Raw genomic sequence first — 21,308 nt, 5'->3', positions numbered from 1 at the left:
GTTGGGGGAAGGCTTGCTTTGTTTATAAATTGCAAAATGAGCAGGGGACTTCAGCTTTCTGAGGAGGTGAACAACCATTTAATAATTATGGCAGTGTGCAAAAGTCTAATTGTCTGGTTTTGAAGCTCTAAAACTCCTGACTTTCATTTTGCAAAGGCAAGCGTTAGGAAAAGGAGCATTATAGAAGTCTGAAATCATGGTCACTTAGTCTTCCCTTGTTTCAGAATGGATTCTAAACCAGTGAGGGAGTTTAATCTTTGGAAGACTTTTTGCTTTGTGTTGGAAAAGTAAGTGATGCTCCAGGGGAAAGTGGGAGGCAGTGATGTAGGACTGGGTCATGTGATTTGGTATATCCAGAACTGAGAATTTTTGTCTTGTCTTTTGGTGCTGGATTTCTGGTGAGCTTGAAGGGTTATTTGCTCTCAAATATTCAAAGAGATCAGCCTGATTCTGCTCTTGCTGGCTTTAGTGTCTCTAGCTTGTCTAAAGGGCTGTCTCTGAGCAAAGGCAGTGGGAATGCTGGATCTTAAAAATTGTCACCCCTTAACCTCTGCATGTCTGTTTTGCTATCTGTAAGATAAGCATCACCCTACCATTCTGTTTGCATGTTTCTTTATATTATTTCCATGAAAGCTGAGACATAAGTGCTAAAAACTACCATTATTAGTAAATGGAAATTATTCTATTATGAAAATGCATGTCCAGTACATGTAGAGAGGCAGCCTGATTTCCATACCAGGGCTGAGGATTTGCAATTCTCTGATTCAGTTCCCATTAAATATGGTGGACCAATGCTGCTGGCTTCTCCTATCATGCATTGGGAGTAGAAGAGGAAAAAGTGCATGGAGAAAATGCATGGTTCCATTTCCCCTCTAGGAACTTCCTAGGAACTAGGAAGAGTCTTTCCTCTTTTGCATGCTGGTTTTCCTATAAGAAACTAGTTACCTTTCTGCATGGATTAGTAAGTGGCCTAACCTAAATTAAGCTGCTAGCCCAAGGCAAATGAATCATGGTGCAAAATAATCACTGCTTTTGTTCTACCCTCCCAGCTGGGAGGGTGACAGTGAATAATATTGCTATAATGAGATACAAGAAACAAAATGAAAACAAGCTGCAAATGAAGGCAATTTGCTGTCTCTGACAGTAATCAAATGACAGCCAGCTATGTGTGTTCCTGAGGCAGAAGGGAGGGAAGGCAAGGGAGTAAAGGCTCATTTTCTTGGGGTCATCAGGTCTACTCACTCATTCTAAGGAGGCTGAGTCCTTAATAGCTGGTGACTGCTAGCATCAGTTTTGACAGAGAATTGGTGGAGTTTGCTCTATTTGCTCCTATAAAACACACATCCATGCCTTTAGTTCTAGTGTTCATGGTTTGTGCATGTCCTGCCTCTGAGCTGACATCAGAAAGCAGAATGGGCTGAAGAGAAGCAGGAGAGTTTCTGGTGGAGGTATTAGAGCACAGAAACCATGAGTTTTAACATAGTATGGTGCCACAGAGTGGGTCTTACTGGGAAATCCAAAACCAGGAAAGCTCAACCTGCTGGATTAGGCAGGACTTTTTCACCGAATCATAGAATGGTTTGGGTTGGAAGAGATCTTAAAGCTCATCTCATTCCACCCTCTACCATGGGCAGGGACACTTTCCACCAGCCTAGGTTACGCTGAGCCCTGTCCATCCTGGCCTTGAACACTTCCAGGGATGTGGCAGACACAATTTCCTTTCTGACACTAATGAAGAGGAGGCTTTGCGGGAGTAAGAAGGGTGACGTGGTTAAAGTTGTAGAGGAGATCCAGCGTGTAGGTGGTGCTCCTGCCTGGAGTCCCCTGAGGGCAGAGCAGGCTGTCTGTGGGGCCAGGCTGGGACATGGCACAGAGAAGAGGAGTTACTGTGAGTATTTCTTTCCTGCAAATTCTCTCCAGCTTTCCCTTTCTCCTGTTCTGTTGCACGAAGTTGGAGCACTCGCTTCGCATACTCCAGGGCAAGGAGGGAGGTGGCATTGGGAAATTCATAGGGCAAATCCTATCTATCCAGGGATCTGAGCCCCAGAGTTTCTGGTTCCCAGTTCTGCTCTCAGAACAGCTGGTTTGACACGTGTGACTCTCATCTGTTTCACACTAGCCTAACTTTACTGAGGGCAGCAGAGCTGCTCTGTGCCTAAGCCAGAGTAGAAAATCCAGTCCAATGACTCCCTTTCATGCTTCAGCTTCCTGACACATTTCAATAAAACGGTCTTACCCCTCTTCTCCCATGCAAATAAAATAATACTATTTATTTTAAAATACCATCAAGCAAAGGACATTATTCAAAAGCTCTGATTTAGGAAAATTGCTTGTTTGTTAATCATTCCTTTTTCCTGATTCAGAGCTTGCTTGCTCATAAAATACTGATTTATTGGGCAGGCAAGAATGCTCTTGGCAATGAAGATGTAAAGCAGAAATGCTGATAAAAATACAGGCTTTTTTATGTTTTTGCAAAAGCTAAGCTTAGAAAAGGTAGCTTAGAAAGAGAGGGAGGCAGAAACTGTAAGGGTGGAGTCAAAACGCAGTGGGGCGAAGAGTAGGAGAGAAAAGAGTAGACTGAATGAGGAAGGAATGGAGAAGATGAAAAAAATGAAGAGCAAAATGGACAGGAAAATGTTGATCTTCAGAAATGGCAAGGGGAAAGCAATGTGTTTGAAATAAACAACATAAACTAGGACTTCTGAAAAGCAAAACCAGGAGAACAAGAATGTATGGAAATATTAAGAGACCCTGGTTGTAAATGTGAAATCAAAAAAGGTGCCCCTGCTTTACCTGGTCTATCCCCCCTCTCAATTTTCCTAATGCAAGAAGCAACACTAATGATATGGAAAAGAGTATATTGAGACTGTTACAAGAAAAAACCTTCCTTGTGTGTGAGCCTCTAAAGGTTGGTTGTTTCTTCTACAGATCTCTTAAGTGAGATGCTTTTTCCAAAGATGGCCATTTCAGAAGGTAGGCAGAACATCTTCAACAAGAGAAGGAAAACTTGTTTGGGAAAAATTGTAGGGATGTCTCCCAGCTCAGCACAGTGGTCACAGGGTCAGGGCACAGTTATGCCTCTGAATGGCTCATTCCAGAGCTTCAGGAATTTCATGCCTCTGAGTGGAGTGGGGAGCTGCAATGAGAGGCAGGAGATGGAAGCACATACATAATGATTGGTCGACCCCAGTCTGGTGAGGCCTAGGTTTAAAATTTAGACTGGGAGGAAGAATGTAAGGAAGATACTAAGTTAAAATTTGGGCACAGAGTTGTAGGGATACTGAATCCAAGAAAGGAATCTCTGTAGGTCCTCTGTGGAGGCTGAAATGGTAAATGACCATACAGTTGTTTAGGGTACAGTAAACTTGTACTAGGCTGATGGATCTCATAATAAGTCACTGACTCCTGTCTCAAAAATGCAGGGAAGGAAAATGTTTTACTTCCTACTGCTTGCAATCTGCCTGCAGACTTTACCTCAGAGGTGTTTGTGTGGGGCACCTAGGGCAAAAAAGACGTTTTATGTTCGAATCTTCTTCCTTTTCTTCACGTGCGTGATCCTATAGCAACTCTATGCAGTGTAGAGATGAAAATACTCATTTACTGTTACAGTAGGGAAACTGCAACACACGTATCAATCAACGAGGCCCGTGGAAAAGAAATATATATGGACCGATTCTTGATAGATGTTTCAGAGATGTTTATTTCTCCAGCCGCATGGCCGGAGCTCTGCTGAGGAACTGCAGCAATCACGGGACCCGAGGGTCCTTGCCCGCGCCGGGGAACACAAACCAACCAATGGGGAACGAGGCTGAGCAGGGGCAGGGAAACCCCGTGCCTCCCCGCCAGGGCCCCTCTCCCAGGACCACATGGCAGCGGGGGGAGACCCCAACATTTCACCCATTTATTTTTAACAAAAAGAGATTTAAAACTTAACATTGAAAACAACTGGATAAACATGACAAGAACAATTTTAAAACAAAACAAGCCACCCTCCTGAGTCTTTAAATGTCCAAACAGATTCTGTGGAACATCTTAAGGCTGACAGAAGGGAGACAGGACTCTCTGGGCATGCTTTGTGGGGAAACTGAGGCAGGAGAGGGTTTCTTCTATTTGTACCTGTTGGAACGCTGAACAAAAATAGCTAATTTCTTCCCTCCCCCTCTTCATCCCCCCCCTCAACATTGGAAAGGGATTTTTGGGGAGACAATTGGCAAAGGCATGGTTTTGTGAGGGAAACCATGGGTGAAAAAACGGATTTGGAATACACTGAGGGTAATAGGACATAGGGTAAAAGGGAAAGGTGGGATTAGGAAAGGGAGACTGTAGGGGGGTTTATAATGGAGATATTGTCTAACATCACTACAATTTTTAGCATATATACTGCCTTTTACAGAAATACCGTCAGGTCCAGTGACCTCTCCTGCTTGTAACCCTTCTCTACCTTGCACAATTTTGAACTCTACCATTTCTCCATCTCCTAAACTTGGGATGTATTTTTCAGGGTTATTCTTTTTAATAGCAGTTCTATGAACGAATATATCTTCTTGGTTGTCACATCTTGTTATAAATCCATAATTTTGTTTAACATTATACCATTTTACTATTCCTAAAACCTTAGCTACGGTGATCTTTTCCTTTTTCCAAGTGGCTGCTGTTTTCTGTCTCGCTGCATTTTTGCTTTCTCTTTGGCTTTTGCTTGCTCCCGTGTTGGAACTGCCAGGGTTGTTGGGACCATCGGGGCTGCTCATGCCTGCGCGCTCTTCCTAGGGTCGCATTCGGGGCCGCACGGGCCATGCCGCTCAGCTCCTCACGCACCACTGCCTGTGCTCTCAGCTGGGCTGCCGCTGCCTGGGGCCACACCCACGTCTTGGCCATGCCCCCAAGCGACGACCCCCCTGCGCCCTGCTCTAGTGTGCATTTCGGCTAGCCACAGCTCCGTTCCACCGCCGCCGGCCGCCGCCCATGCGCCACCCCTCTCAGTCGGGCATTCACAGGGCTCGCTCCACCGCATGCTGTGTGGGGCCGAGCAGGCTCCCGCCGCGCCTCGCTCCGCTGCCGACACTGCAGCTCACGTCGCTCCGCCCGCACGCGGGAACTGCCTCACTGCTGCTCACAGAGCGCTCGGTGCATGTGGCCTGGGTTGCAGGACTCTGAGGCAGGCTTCCCTTCGCCAAGACACAGCTGACATTGCTCAACAGTCTCGGTAATTAAATAATATTCACGAAAATACTCTTCCATCGGCATATATTTTGACTCAGAAATTAACTGTGTCCAAACGGTCTTCCAAAAGTCTCTGGTAAGAATCAAATCCCAAGAAACATAGAAAAAGTTCTTAAACAACCATGCCAGGAAGTGTTTCAGTTCCTTTTGAGCTTGAATTAAGCTAAAATTTACAAATTGTTGTTCAAGAATCTTTTCAAGTTTAAGATAAATGTCCATATGCGGCTCGGAGAGCCAAGAGTCTTTCCACGGTTCCTCCATAATTTAGAGAGAATATCCAAACCAAGGCGAGAAGAGAGAGATCTAGAGTGGTTTTTACTCAGGAATTTTCTGTCCTTAGGGATCAGTGTCTTGCCAGCATTTCTCTACCATTTGTTACAGTGCGGATACTGCAACACGATGTATCAGACAACGAGGCCCGTGGAAAGAATATATATATAGACTGATTCTTGATAGATGTTTCAGAGATGTTTATTTTCCCATCCACATGGCCGGGGCTCTGCCGAGGAACTGAGGCAATCACCGGACCCGAGGGTCCTTGCCCGTGCAGGGGAACACAAAACAACCAATGGGGAACAAGGCTGACCAGGGGCTAGGGAAACCCCATGCCTCCCCCCCCAGGCCCCTCTCCCAGGACCACATGGCAGGGGGAGGGCCCCAACAATGTACCTTCTAGTTGTTCCTGTAAAGCCTAATGCAGAGGTGTTCTTCTTATTTAATCCCAGCAAAACAGTTCCAGAAGAGACACTGAGGAGAGCCAAACAGATGGGGTTCTCTGACAAGCAGATTGGGAAATGCCTGAGGCTGACTGAAGTCCAGTGCCGTCAGCTGAGACTGAGGAAGAATATAGTGCCCTGGGTGAAACAGGTATGTGAGAAACATCAGTGGGCCTGGTGGGGGCTTCCAAGAGTGGCAGGAGACCTCTGTGTCTTTAGAAACCTCTGGCTCTATTAACATCCTCAGGAGTTTTGATGTTGACGTGAGGAGAACACAGTTCATCCATATAGCTGTTCCTTCTGCACTACAGGCATCAATGCCATGAACATTCCCAAAGAGAATCTCAGAATATTCTTTTTCATATTCTTTGTGGCTTCAGGGGAAACACAGCTATGTGGCTTCAGGAAAAGGCTGAAAATGCTGGCTCACCATGGTAGGACCATGAAGAGCATATCTCTTCTCTCTTGGTACTAATTTTTTACAGGCTAATACTTTATTTGAAGTGTGCTATTGTTATGGGTTCATTTGCTGTTCATTGTGATAGCATGAGCCTAATGAGCTCATCTGGTATTCATGGCAGTGTCACTAGGTGCTGGCTGTTGCATTTAAGGTATGTTGGTATTAAACTGCCACCAGCTGGTTTTCTGTCCTTAAAGAGGGGAAAAAACCCAACCCAAACTACTGAATGTTTCTGAAAGAGTTCATCTGTATCCTCAGGCCCAGTTCCAGGTGCCAAGTCTTCTGTTCCCCAGCTGCTGTTTGTGTTCTGTGGCTCACCTGGCCACAGAAACTTGCCTGGTCTTGCACTGTGTTCTTTCAGCTGCATATGGCACTGTAGCGCTGTATTGATTTGTGTGCCAAGGTACACTTAATAAGGTCATTCTACTTGTGCCTGCCTGTACGCCTTCAAAGCATATGTTTCTTCTTGAGCCATAAAGTACAAGTTGCAGTATTAGCAACAGTAATGAGCAGCAGACACATGGCACTAATGATGTAAGGTCACATTCTCGATTATTCACAAGGATTTGAACAGCCAGTGGGGATTCCTGGAAGTGCTTGAAGTTTGGACAGATTTTTAAATTGTATAGCATGTAGAAATTCATGTCAAGACTGCTTTCATATTGTTCCCTGTTCATAATCTCTGTAGAAGTGTTTCAGATGTTCATTCAGGAAACTTCAGCAGTCACTGGTGACTTAGATGGACTGGTTACCAAGTATAACATGTCATGAGTAGTTGACACAAATAGTTTGTGAACAGCCTGGTGGGCAAATTATTCTTCTGGGCTCTCTGGTGACTAATTACATAAGAAATTGTTGAAAACCACATACAAAAGGTGGTTGAAAATCACTCTTGGTTTGTGTACCATTTAATTATCAAAGCACGAGCTGTAACATAAACACATTGTAATTGCGCTGCCACTCCACAAGATTTCTAAGTGATATTGTGTGTGTGCTTGTATTCAGCATAGGAATAAGATGGGGTCAAGGGTAGAGTCTGAAGATTCCAGACAGCCTAGGTAAAAAGGACAGAAGACCTGGAGGAATCTGTGTAATCCACTGAACAAACTAGAGAATGAGGGCCTTCACAACTAGGGGAAAGTTCCTGGGCTGTGTAGGTGTTTCACCAAAGAGGTACAGAGCTAGAACTGCAGCTTAGAAGGAGATGGTAGTGTTGTGTTGACTGAACTGTAGGGTCGGGGGAAGGCCAGGCATATGCTGCGTTAACAGCACAGGACAGTTCAGGTCACCTCCTTATGAGGAAAGATATGATAGGAAAATAACAGGAGTGAAACAGCAGTAGGAAGGGAAAGAGGCAAAAGAAAAGAACCCAAACATCTGCATGTAGGAAAGATCTTGCACTGGCCAAGTCACAATCCCCCTTTTTTTCCTGTACAGATTGACACCCTGGCAGCAGAATACCCAGCGGTGACTAATTACCTCTACGCCACATACAGTGGGCAGGTAGGCACCCTTGGAAACAACAGTCTCATTGCTGTCTGGTTTGATCTCTTTTCCCTATTCCATGTTATTTCTGGAAGTCTTGCAGATGCCTCGGTCTCTCTAGCAATTCTTTTGGATGGTGTTACATATAATCCCCTTACAGCAGGCCTGGAACTTTCTCTTGCTCCAATCCTGATCCAGTGCATTTACTGTTAACGCCCCTATGTTGTTAAGAGCCTGTCATATACATGCACAGGTAGGTGCTGGGAATGCAGAAGTGATATTTCCCTTATCTCATCCTAACATCATTTTTATATGAAACTTCACAGGTCCTTAGGCTGCTTGAACAGCCATATTAGAGGTGCTGTTTCTCTTTTGGTCTGGGTGCTAATTCCAGGAGAGATGCACTTGATTTACACTGCAGTAAGCAAGATCAGACTGCAGCCCTGAAGGATCAGGTTGCTGGATTTGGGCTGAACACCAGAAACTGTTTATTCTGAAAAGCACGGAGTTAGGTGCTGTGGAGTACAGATCCTAATGACTTTTTTGTCTCCCTTCCCAGGAACATGATGTAAAATTTGATGACTGTGGAGTGATGGTGTTGGGCTGTGGACCATATCACATAGGTAAATCTTTCTTACAACTCCTCTGTTCTCCTTGTACCCTCAAGCCTTCTTTGGATAGTCTTGTGGTTCCTTTGTTCCTCTCCTCATATGGTGAAAAAACCCTCCAGAGCACAGTACACAGGACATCAATTCCTAGCAGAAGGTTTGCATTTTATACTTGCTTGGAGATTTCATTTCATGTCCTGGAAAAAAACCAGGAGAATTTTATTACTTTTCACATGGTACTTAGTTGTGATTTCCACAAAGTTTTACAGAAATTTTTTAATCTTACTTTTTTCGCAGGTTAAGATCTTGAGAACCTCATACCTTGTATAGAAGTTTGTTGCTCCCATACCTATCTTATATGTTTACCGCCAGCTCCTGATGATATTGTCACTATGAATTTTACATCTGTAATTGTAGGTGACTCTGAAAATATTTTGATCTCTTCAGCTGCTTTTGTATAAGCAATTCTCTGTATGCTGTTTTTTCAACCCACTCAGATCATTATACAGAGTAAGAGTTTCCTTGTGGCTGTGAGTATTGGGTAGACAGACTGTTGAATTCTGTAGATGATGATTTTCACTTTTCTTTTCATGGATGTCTCCAAATAGTTTGCAATTATTGACAAGAAAAAAATTGCTTGTTATTCAGAAATACTTCTGCTCTGCATCTCCCAGAACTGGTGATGAGTTATGAAAGCTGGAATTGAAAACTGCATCCATTTGTTTTGCTTGGATGGAGAGGTCATGTGCTGAACTCCTGTTGCTGTTTGTAGGACATGTCTTTTTGAACTCCATTTCCAGCGTTAATGTTGAGATGAGTGAAATCAGGAGCAGCACTCTATGATTAGGCTTACTTTTTGTGAACACTTCTGCTGTTCAACAGGCTGTGCGGCATAGCTACAAAAAATGAAAAGGATGGCAGTGTTATTTCATAAGTTGATTGAATGTATGTGAATACATTTTGCACTGTTCATCTAAAACAACTCATTGCTTAGATTAGACATGCAGGTCTGTTCTTGGTCTGATCTGCTCTGCAGCTTTGATTAGATCCAACAAGACCATCTTTGGAAGAGGTTGCAGCTAAATAAAGGCTGCTAGAGGAAACCATTACTTGGACCTGTAAAATATTTTTTTCCTGGGTGCAATAGCCAAGTTGATTTTTTTTCTCTGTTTTTATCCTTTGAAGGCAAGTAAGCAGTGTGCTTTTCCTCTATGCTTTCAGAATTGTAATCAGAATTCAGTGGGATCAAATTAGTGTTCTCTTCCAGGTTAGAAAAGGCTAAATTATTTGGATGGAAGTTAAACATGTGACATTATTTTTCTTATTTCCTTTGTGACAACTAAGTTTTAGGTTAAAAAGAAACAGAACAACCCTTACGAATTTTATTTGAAAATAGTTTGAAAAATATTGCAGGAAAATGTTGAATATGTTCACACTTCTGCAAAGAAATAAAAATATTTGAGGGAAGTGAGGCCATTTAAAAAGTCATGCTGTATTATGTGTTTAGAAAGAAAATTATTCAAACCGAAGTGGTTTTTTTGAAGTTTCTTGTAAACTAATATGCCAAATAGAAATATGATGTGAGTCAGTGTAGTTACACACTCTTGAACTTCAGTGCTTGCTTTGGCGCACCTTTCCAGCACACATGACGCCTCAGCAATCCTTGCCCTTCACCTGCTGCCAAGAGAGGATCTCCTGTCCCAGGAGGGGGTTTGTTTGTGTGTCATCCCTAAAAGCAGTATAAATATATTTCCACCACTAGCATGGGCCGACAGAGTGCTCTCCAAGTTTTAAGGTGTGCATGTAGACTCAATGTGATTGAAATGTGAAAGTGAGTTCAAAAACATGCATGTATTGATGTAGTAATTGTCTCCTGAGGAGCAGTGTCTGGTTATGTTACAACAGTCATTACTAGTAATACTATTTATTTTCTGTCAACCCTTTTCCCATGTTTGGATATGATCATTACTGGATGTGCCTGGAATACACTTAACAGCTGTTCAGCTGTTTTCCGAGGTTGTATCTGAAGCATTCAGATGAGGGCTCCAGATGACCGTTGTGTTCCAAAGTTGAGGTTTCTTATGCATATAAAAATACCTGCATAATGGAAATGGAATACAAAACCAGAATGAGCATCTGGTGTCCCTTCTGGGCAACATCCAGTTTCAGATTTGATTTTCCTCTATTTTCTGTGGGGTTTAACTGAAGCTTAGGCATGTTTTGAGGTTCATGTTTGACAGAAGTGGGGAAACAACTTATGTGCCTGTCAGGGAGTGACCTGTGACAGCCATCAGTTTGTGACTAGGTGGTGGGGGGCAGCAATTAAGCAGTGACTGAAATTCTATCACACAATTATATATAAAAATAATATCAGTGGTTAACGATCATGTAATGACTGTGAATGCAGCATGATGAGGCCAAGGTTTTCTTGTAGACTGTAAGCATAACCATTTAATGATGTTCTTTAATATGCATCATTCTCTGTTTATGGTACCTGTCTTAGATGTTTGAGTATAGAAATGTATGGGGTAGTTTGCACAAGTAGATGTTTGCACAAGTCTCGATTCCAGTGTTCCCTGGAGCCTGCAGCATTGCCCAAGTCCTGAGAGCTGCAGCTTGCCCAAGGCCAGGCACCAAGCCCTGGTGCCCACCCAAGCCCCCTCTGTGCCTCTTTCCTTTCAAGATAGCCACAGTGCTTATTCAGGGTTCGGGACAGTAGGATGTGCTCACCCCACAGTGTTGCCATAGTCACTGTAGCCTTTAAAGCAAGATCAAAGGATCACAGAGTGGCTGTAGAAGTTTGTTCTACTGATCTGGCTTACCTAGAGTCAGTGTATGGGAATGTAAAACCCACTGAGATGTAATTCTTCTGTTGTTGGTTTAGCTCTTCTGGAAGGTAAAACCCACTTCAGTTGTCTGTTCTTCACACCACATCTGTGCAAATGCTTTGTATTTCCTGGAGTAAACAGCATTGTCTTATAATGACAGGAACTCAGTTTAGTTTACCCCACTCTTTAGTTTATCTCAGAGGGCGTTGTTTGGGAGGCAGCAGTGATTGGATAAGCAGCAAGAGCCCACTGAAGTGTTTATGAGCACAGGATGACAGATATGTTATAGAGGTCTATCACTCCTGAGCAGCTGAGCCAACTTACCTGTTGTGCTTGGAAGTTCCTGTTTTGTGGATGATTAATTTCTGTGGGAGGACAATTACATTTCTGGCTCTGAGCTGACAGGAGGCAATGCCAGCTTTTTGTTTTCTTTTTTAAGCTCGAGTGCTGAGAACGTCTGTTTATGTTTTCTTCTCTGCATCCTTCCTTTCCTTGCCCACTTTTCTGTCTCCTGGCAGGCAGCAGCGTGGAGTTTGATTGGTGTGCTGTCTCCAGTATCCGCACACTGCGTCAGCTTGGCAACAAGACCGTGGTCGTGAATTGCAACCCAGAGACAGTGAGCACAGATTTTGATGAGTGTGACAGACTGTACTTTGAGGAGCTGTCACTGGAAAGGATCCTGGACATCTACCAACATGAGGTAAAGAAAAGCAGAAGCACTGCCATGAAAAGCCATGAAGCAACCCAAACTTTTCAAAATTCCCGTCACTAGCTTGCAAAGCAGCTGGATGTGAGGGGAGAGAGCTTGCTCGCAAAAGCTGTTTGCTTTGGATCCCGATGTTGCATTTTACACATCACTGATGCTCCTAGCAGGCTGCTCAATAAAGAATGCCAAATAAATATTAAATTATTTTGCAAGATGCCATATTATGCAATATTTACAAGCAGGCTTAATTTGCTGCACAGACATTTATCGCACAAACTGTTCTGCCCTTGCGCTGCTGGGCTTTAGCAGTTAAGCACACCCTTGATTTGAAGTACAAGTCCTCCACCTGGAGCAGTTGAAGGAGTTCTGTGCATCACACCATGTGCTCAAGAACTTGCAGGCTTGGCCTTGCAGTACAGTTGGCAAGTGGATGTGGTCCAGCATACAGGCAGGCAGATCAGGGAGGGGCATTGGAATTGCCATCAAACTATAAAATGTTGCAGCTCCTGATCCAGACATTGCACTGGTCTTTTAGCAATTTTCAAGTGTTCAGAAGTGCTGATCTAAGAGATGGAGAAGAGTGCCAGGCATATTTGATAATGAGGGGATATATAATGTAAACAGTTGGCTCCAATATCGAAAATGTTGATTTCTAGAGGGTAACACACTCATTTAGGATTCGTGGCTGAGGCTAAAAGGTGCTTTCAGGAACTTCATCTACCCTAAAATTCAGCATGAGTTGGCCATGTAACTTGCTGAAGCAACTTCAGAGAACCCAGATCATATTAAACTTGTGATTTTTCTTGGCTCCTTTTCCTGGTATATTAGGATCTGAGCTCATCTCCTTTGTGAATGGGTGCAAATTTCTAAAAGGGTTTTATAATCTGGCCATGTTTTGATCATTCCCAGATTTGGAACTAGGCACAAGCACATCAGAAATTGTCTCAGACTCTAGGCTCTGTTCTTCAGCCATTTGCAAAATACTGTCTACAACCATTTTTAAATTGTATGTTCATACTTTCCTGTTTGTACAGGTTGTTTTACCTCTTCTTTAAATTTTTGTTAAAACAGAGACTACTACTGGAAAACATGGATTTACAACAGGCCAAAAGACTCTGGTGGCTCTCTGGACTCATAAAGGCTGATTTTTGTATGCTTTAGGATTATCCAGGACGCTCAGCTCTAAAAGCACTGAACTCTTGTTTACTTAACAGAACTGAACTTCTGAGCAGGGGCATGGAAGAAACTGGTGTGACAGTTTGTCAGACAAATAACGCTGATGAAATACAACATCTAATTATTGCAAGATCAAAGAGAAGGTAGAGATAGGTGATGAGAGTGTTCATTTCCACATGGAGTGCTAGTAATTAGCAAGTTGGGTAAGAAAAATATGTGAACAGGATAATGAATACATATTGAAACTTGCATTATCCTGCTTGTCAGAGCAAGGCTTGGCCAGTTTGATGGGAGGCAATGCAGATCTCCAGGTCTAGTAGCAGCATCCTGTGGTTTCTGTTAGCATCCAGAGGATTCTGCTACTCTGGCATGGGTGTGAAAACAACCAGCTTGTGCTGGAGATGTTAAAGCCATCAAAGTCTGAGCTGAAACATCCAAAATCAGTGTTGTACTGTCTAATAATTCCCAAGGGGAATAGTAAATACAAATAGTAAAACCACTTTTCTTCAGCAGCGACATAAGGTAATGGTATTATTATGCCTAATTTGCAAGTAGGGAAAATGAGGAGTAGATAGGCCTACACAGAGTAATGCAAAAGAACTTGGGCAGAGCTGGGGGCAGAGCCCAGACCTCCAGTATGGTGTAGTCTAAGATGTACTATTTGTTACATGTCATTTCTTTAGAAAAAGGAGTGAACCAAATGCTAATGTCCTGTTAACGGAATACTTCCTCAGGCAAATGCAGTTGGAATTCAGCCCCTAAGAGAAAGATCAAGTTAAAAATTTATCTGATTCAGAGATCCTTCGCCAATCCTGTAGACAGCCATCTCTCCCAGTTTCATAAACAAAGCATGAACAGTGTCATGATTTCAGACTGTTCTTTTAACCTCTCCTGGCCATTTGCCTCCTCTGGTGTTTCAATGGACAATGAACTGTTGGAAATAACTGAAAAGTCATGGATCATTGACAAACTGTACGTCAAAACATCAGCAAACAACGGACACAACCCTGGGCCCTCAGTAGAGAGATGATATTTCAGCTCCCTAAACATTGTTAGGATTAGCAGCAAAGCTTGGGCAGCTGTTAAGCCCGAATAAATAGGTGCACTGACTTGTCCTCATTTTTCTGATTAGATAAATTAGGCTGCATCAAGGAGCAAGTTTACCAACAGGACAGAGACAGCTGGAAGGTGCCCACCAAGAAATGCTTACAGCTTCACACAGTCCTCTCCCAGGGATGTACTCAGCTGTCCCTTTTCTTTCTCTTCCTTGTGTCCTCTTTAACCTCCAGTTGACATTCACAGCTGCAGTGATTCACTGGAGTCTGAGCTCTGCATAACAGAGCTGTTCATTGGAGGAAGGTTTAATTTACTGTGAATGTGCAGAGTTAGGTGGTAGTCTGTGAGGACAATAATTAAAAAAAAAAAATTCCCTCCCTCAGATTTATTGGCTTTTTGTTTCCAGAGAAGATGTTCCCTTTTTATTTTAATATCTATCTGCTTGAGGGCCTCTACTGATTCTTTTTTCTGTTTCAGAGATCATTCTGAAACAATTCATAAAACTAAAGGAGGCTCTTAGGTACAATTTTAATGGTCTAATTTGTTTTCAAACTCAGGGAAAAAGAAACCCCAGCTCTATTACTAATGACATAACAGCAAGGTAGCAATAAAAAGAATGATTTTTGTTATAAAGGGGTAAATAATTCTCTCTAGGCTTCTTTCACTAGATTACGTATTGCATATATTTTAAAGATATCTAATGGCAAGGATGTTATTAATTTTATTTATAATTAAAATATGGCTGGTGACAAAGTGATATGCAGTGTCCCTTTCTGCCTGCCTGCATTTCTCAGTGGAGCAGTCATGTTCCCTTTCAGGACAGTGGCTGCTCTTTGGGTGGGAACATGCTTTGGGAAACAACAGCAGAATTTTAAAATAAGAAGTAAGCAGCGGCTAGGTTCAATTTATGGTTCTTCTTGAGTAAAAATCAGTATATGATTCTTTGCTATCTGCTTGAATAAGCCATCTCCTCTGTCTCCTTAGGGCTGGAGTCCCTAATTCTATCCCAACTTTGATGTCGGTGGTATTTGGATTTTAGAGGCTCAGTAACTAAAATTGTTTTAAAGGCAGAAATAAGCAACAGCTGAGGAAAAGCTGTTAGCTGGGACACTTCACATTTCAAGGATAGATTAAGGTGTTGGTTGACTTTGGAAGCAAAGCTGCTTTGACTTGTTACCCTCCTTCCAAGCTGCAAGAAGGGGTTTGCTTATTCACACTCTGGTTCTAATCCATGTGGGATGATAAGGGGCCCAGGGACTAGAGGAAATTACTCTGTTTTGGATGGGTCTGGAAGCGGTAAGGCATAGATTTCTCTTCCAAGCTAGAGATGGTGAGCTCTGATGTCATGAGACAACCAATCGTGGGCACAAAACAGCCCCTGTCCTTTTTCACTGCCTGTCCTAAGCTCTTTCAGATGGTTGCTGTTGGCCAGCAGCATAATGGCATGGTGAAAAGGAAAAAAATAATCATCTCATGGTGTGTATTAGCCTGCTGAGCAAATAATCTAGGGATAGTTAGTGCTGCTTAAATGCCAAACTGTTGGATCTTTATTATGGTAGAAAATTAACCATATCAAAGTTGAGTGGGGATTGTACTAGCATTTATCATCTATTTTTGCCCAGTCACTCACAGTCCATCCTTCCCTCAGTTTACAGTTTTGCCACTCCAAATCCCTTTAAATCCCTGATGAAGGAATTCCTCTTCTAGGAAGACCAGTGGGGCTGACCTTCTTCAGGAAAAACACACTTATTAATTAAAAGAACATTGTTTCTCTATCTTTTAGAGCCAAACCATGGATCACTTGATTTATGTTTCTTGTTTGTTAGAAGTTGGTAAAACTGTAAAACACATTTAGTTCAAAAGAGCTCCTCACTGGAGCTATTCTGTGGGCCAGATTCTTCTTTGGGCAAAGTTTCACCATCTTTAATTTGAAAGTAAAGTGCTCTTTGTTGCAGGTACTCTAAGGCCTCTTTTTTCTATTGAAAATTTTCACACCTGACTAGATTGTACTTGAAAGGATTAAGGATTCTATGTAAAAAGAAAAGAAGCCCATATTTGCACCTGTAAAAAGATGTGTGTTAGCAAGCAAGATCACTTGTTTCTTGTTATTTACTGTTTATTATTTTCTCGCTTAAAATGCAGTGCTGCCCAGTGACAGACGTGAAATGCTCCACTGTGGCTGGAGGATGCTGTGCCACCTGTTCGGCCCCATCTGCCTCTGGAATTGGAGTGCTTACAAATAACCTGTGTGGAAATGAACACATATGACAGTTTGCTGAAATTCTTGCTGCCATCTAGGGCACTACCAGAAATGAGGAGCTAGTCAGGAATAAGGAGCATTGATTAAAATAAAGGGCTAAGTGTATCCATAGCATTGCAGGCTGTATGTGTTGGGCTCTGTTGAACTAGACTCTGCTTAGCTTTGTTACACTCCTTCAAGTCTGGCTTCTGGGGCTAGGAAAGGTGGTTTGCTGATTGAGTAGCAGTGCTGGCAGAAAAAAAATGCTGTAAATTCCAGTTGTTTCCCATTACCTCTCTGCTGGAGGTTATTGCCTTGCATCTCTGGAATAAAAAAGATTTTGCATGAATGTCTGCTCCTCTGGCCATGTCTGCTCAAGTCTCTGACCATGAGCATGGGAGAGGCTGTTTTCTCCAAGAGCTAGACTGAAAAAGAAAGAAGATCTCAGCACCTTGTTTGTTCATGCTGCTGGGTCCAAAGGCCACAGCAAGCAAAGGGGGTAGGCTCAGTTGTAGTGAGAGTCCCCATGTCCACATGTGTAGGAGCATGTGGGAGGGAGACCTGACCCTACAGAGCAGAGTGTTGAGGTTTGTTGGGGTGTAGTGGATGTTCCTAGCTTAGTGCCCTTCCTCTGCAAAGCAAGGCAACATGTGTCAGCTCAGTGCTTTTCCTCACTGGGAAAGCAGAAGCACCTAAGTATGACATGCAAACAAAGTAACAGGTTCAGGTTCAGGCAAGACTTATGGGTGAATGCTGCAAACTTCTCTGGTTTCCTAGGGAATTTGACCTCCAGTTATTTCTCGGTTTTGAGTGATAGTGAGGAGGATATTGCTGTGTTAGGGAGGCTACACACTGCAAATCACACTTTGCAGCCTGGGTGCCTCTGGATCAGCACAATTATGATAAAATCATAGAATGGTTTGAGTTGGAAGGGACCTTAAAGATAATCTAGTTCCACCCTCCTGCCATGAACAGGGACAGCTTCCACTACACCAGGTTGCTCCAAGCCCCATCCAACCTGGCCTTGAACACTTCCAGGGATGGCGCAGCCACAGCTTCTCTGGGCAACCTGTGCCAGGGCCTCACCACCCTTGAAGTAAAGAATTTCTTCCTAACATCAAACCTAAATCTCTCCTCTTCCAGTTTAAAACCATTCATCCTTGTCCTATCACTATCAGCCCATGTAACAAGTTGCTCTCTTTTTTTATTAAATTCTCTTTAGGCTCTGGAAGACTGCAATAAGGTCTTCCTGGAGCTTCTCTTCTCCAGGCTGAACAACCCCATCTCTCTCAGCCTGTCTTTGTATGAGAGGTGCTCCCGCTCTCTGATCATCTTTGTGGCCCTGTGATCTGTCTTTGTTCACAGCAGCCTGCAAAGGGACATAATCTAAATATTGGATTCTTGTTGTGACAGTTCTTCCTGTTAAAATAACTTGGACATGACTGTGCTCCTTTCTGTCCTCCAATAGGGATGCAGTGGCTGCATTATATCTGTAGGTGGGCAGATTCCCAATAACCTGGCAGTACCACTGCACCAGAGTGGAGTGAAGATTCTTGGCACAAATCCTTTGCAGATTGACCAGGCAGAAGATCGTTCCATATTCTCAGCTGTCCTGGATAAGCTGCATGTGGCCCAGGCTCCCTGGAAGGCAGTCAGCACACTGGTAAGTTGCGATGTGCATCTGGGAAATGCTGAAGCAGATGGGGGCTGGGATGTGCATCTGCTCAGGAAGGACTGACTCACTGATATGTTTCAAGATTCCAAAGGCATTTGACAGATTTTTACTGCCCATGTTAAAGAACTTTTTGATCCCTGTAAAGTGATGCTACACCCGCACTGGGAGTGGGTGGAAACTGGAAAGGAAGTGTCTTTAAATCACCTTACACAGCCTGGGGTATATACCCAGTAGAAGTTAGCACCACTGACAGGCTAGTCTAGATATCCTGCTAGCCTTGAGATCTGTTCTAGCAGGTGGAGATTGCAAAAGAATAGAGATATGTTGGCACTGCTTTTTTTTCCCAGTGAAGCTCTATGTACAGGGGAGGTCTGAAGGTGACAGCTCTGGAACCAGGAAGCTGTGTGTTACATTGAGTCCCGGCTGCAGTCCCCAACTTCTTTCCCCTCATCTTAATTACTAGTAAAGTGCAAATGCAGTTACAATTGGAATTTTGGAATGACTTTAAAATATTTTCTTGTTCACAGCATGTTTTTCCTCCCTTTCTTTAGAGAGACGCTGTTGAATTTGCAAGGTCTGTGAGTTACCCATGTTTGCTGAGGCCCTCTTATGTTCTGAGGTAAGGCATAGCAAGGTGGCATATGAACTCCAAAAACCTCTCTGAGACAAGGGAGAACAATTTCAGGGGACCTGTGTGGAAAACTCTGTGCCAGGTATATGTGGCATTAAGCTGTCCATGAGACAACTGCTCAAATCAATTAATAAAGCCAATGGATCCCTGAAGTCCATCAGGCACTGATCAAAGGTAGAACATAATCATAAGAATGTCTGTTCATCTGTATTAGCTTTTGCGTATCTCAAAGCCAAAACCATGAACCCTCTGGGATATTCTTTAAGGTTCCTGAGATTGTTACCTGTACAATTAAGTCAGAAGATTGTTTGCCGCCAGGAACAACAGAAGAGAACCTGCTGAGGCCGTTTATTGAGATGGGCATCTGGTTTTCAGAAAATGACAGTTCATCTTTTGAATTCCGCTTCTTATTTGCCAAGCTTCTCCGCTTACAGGCATATTTTATGTCACTACACCGTGGCAGCTGCTTCTCATTAAACAGGCATTGTATGGAGTCCCTCATTTCCAACAGCCAGCCAGACTTTTGAGGAGGTTACACCAGCACATGCACACAGCAAACTCACAAGTTCTGAATGATCCCTCTTCTCTGCAAAAAGTTTCTTTATGGCTGGGTGACTCAGCACAAGCAGTTTGCTGGTCACAGTTTACAAGTGAAAATAAATTGGAGACAGGATCTTTTTTATATGAAAGACACCCATATCAAAATGAAGAAGCACAATATCAGCTTTCGGGACTGGGGGAAAAGCACACATTTTATTTTAAAAGAAGAAAAGGAGAAGGGTTACTTCAACCCTGAAGGAAATATCCTCTAGAAGAGACTCCCGAATGTGACTTTTCTATCTGGTCTCTTAAGACTTGCAATGTGGTTTCAAGCAAAGTTAGAAAACAGCCCTCCTGTCAGGAGTAAAGTTGAGTATAGTTAAGTATAAGGTAAAAACTGCTCCTGATGTAATTCTCCAGATTTCTAGGGATCACTTCTTTTAGCCTGTTGTTTCCATCTGTATTAAAAACATTATAGGCCCTTTCTGTGTTAAGTATTTGCTAATGTGTGTTAGTGCAGGGTAGGGGGACTCCAGGGAGAAAGATGAAACTGAAGGATGTAAAACTTGCGGAATGAGAGTGTGAAAAGCCCTAGGAGAGATTTTGCCTGGTCTCTGTCTGCAGAACAGCGGCAGTCCATAGCTAGACTTCTTCATCCTCTGAGCAGATATGACCTTTAATATTGGCCAGTTTCCTTGCAAACTAAATGCCTTTCCCCACCAGTTAGGCACTGTGTACACCAGCTCACATCCTCAGTGGTACTACTGACACAAGTTCATGGATTTATTGAACTCTATTGATTTACATCAGCTGAAGGAGTAAATATAATCACCTAGGTACCTGTGTCTATTTATCTTAGGATAAAGTGACTGATTTGTAGGATAGATCCTTCTTCCAGTTTTCCCCACAGCCTCTGTGGGCTTGCCCAACAAAGCAAAGGGGAAGCTGCGCATCAGTGGTAGAAATGGGAAATGCAACATCTTTTTTATAAGATGCTTGTCTTTAAAAGGGACCTGAATCACTTACTCTGGACCCATGCTCTCCCAGATCCCTTCTCTGACATTACTGGCTGTTACAATTAAAGCAGCTTTCAGATATCTGCTGTACTGTGTCTATTCCCTTAAGAAATGAGACATTAGGGGAGGAACACAGTGAAATTGGCCAGCAAAGAACAGACCTGGATTTGCATCTGGATTTACACTGTCACAACCATTGCCAGCGACCCATGCATGCCTCACTTCATCTGTCCCTGAGGAGCAATTGGGCTAAAGTGAGCCAAGTGTATGTTTGTCCTGAGCTCCCAGCTAACCTGCCCCAGGGGGAAAGTCTGGGTCTTACTGGGGCTGGGTGGCTGAGGAGCCATCTCCCCCAGCTTATGGGGACCTTCAAAGGCTTGGCTCAGGAAGGGGATTTGGCAGCAGTACTAAGGCTATGAAAACACAGTTCTTTCTTTGTTTCTTCACTATGGTTCTGGAGGTCTCCTGTCTTCTCTGGGAAGGATAATGGAGGGTCATTGGGTACCACCTCTGCCTCTCTTTGAGTCAAGAACAGAGCAAATGGCTGGAGTCAGGAGCTTGCTTGGCTAGTCTGTCATACAGAGGTTGTTGGTAACCTTGTGAACCCTGTGCCCTGGTGCCTTACACTGATCGCTCCCTAAAATTCACAAGGGAAGCTGACCTGTGTTCCCTTCTTTCCTATTCTCACAGTGGGTCTGCAATGAATGTAGTATTCACTGAGGACGAGATGAAGAAGTTCTTAGCAGAAGCCACCAGAGTCTCTCAGGTACCTCTTGTGCTCCCACCTCTTTTTGTGTTTCCCTTATTTATTTCATCTCTACTGTGTTTTCTATCTCTTTGTTTCTTTATTGTGTCTTCCTCACTCTTTCTCTTCCTTGCTTGGGGAAGAGCCACTGAGTTTGACTCCTCAGTTTGTTCCCTAATAGGCTCCCTAACTTGGGAGCATGTGCAA

The 21,308-nt window shown here is 43.3% G+C and overlaps 1 protein-coding gene across 1 annotated transcript in view; it reads left to right on the top strand.

The window, feature by feature from the left end:
- The window catches only part of CPS1 (carbamoyl-phosphate synthase 1), a 98,707-nt gene that overhangs the window by 54,638 nt on the left and 22,761 nt on the right, over positions 1-21,308 (top strand). The window contains exons 22-28 of the mRNA XM_032115285.1: positions 5,946-6,087; positions 7,834-7,899; positions 8,441-8,504; positions 11,836-12,017; positions 17,963-18,157; positions 18,721-18,788; positions 21,047-21,122. Coding sequence (XP_031971176.1) covers positions 5,946-6,087; positions 7,834-7,899; positions 8,441-8,504; positions 11,836-12,017; positions 17,963-18,157; positions 18,721-18,788; positions 21,047-21,122 — 793 coding nt within the window. The remainder of the gene's footprint in view (positions 1-5,945; positions 6,088-7,833; positions 7,900-8,440; positions 8,505-11,835; positions 12,018-17,962; positions 18,158-18,720; positions 18,789-21,046; positions 21,123-21,308) is intronic.

This window comes from Corvus moneduloides, chromosome 7, assembly GCF_009650955.1.
Source record: "Corvus moneduloides isolate bCorMon1 chromosome 7, bCorMon1.pri, whole genome shotgun sequence".
Taxonomy (NCBI): Eukaryota; Metazoa; Chordata; class Aves; order Passeriformes; family Corvidae; genus Corvus; species Corvus moneduloides.
The sequence above is the reverse complement of the archived record's forward strand: the minus strand, read 5'-3'. Positions and strand labels throughout refer to the sequence as shown.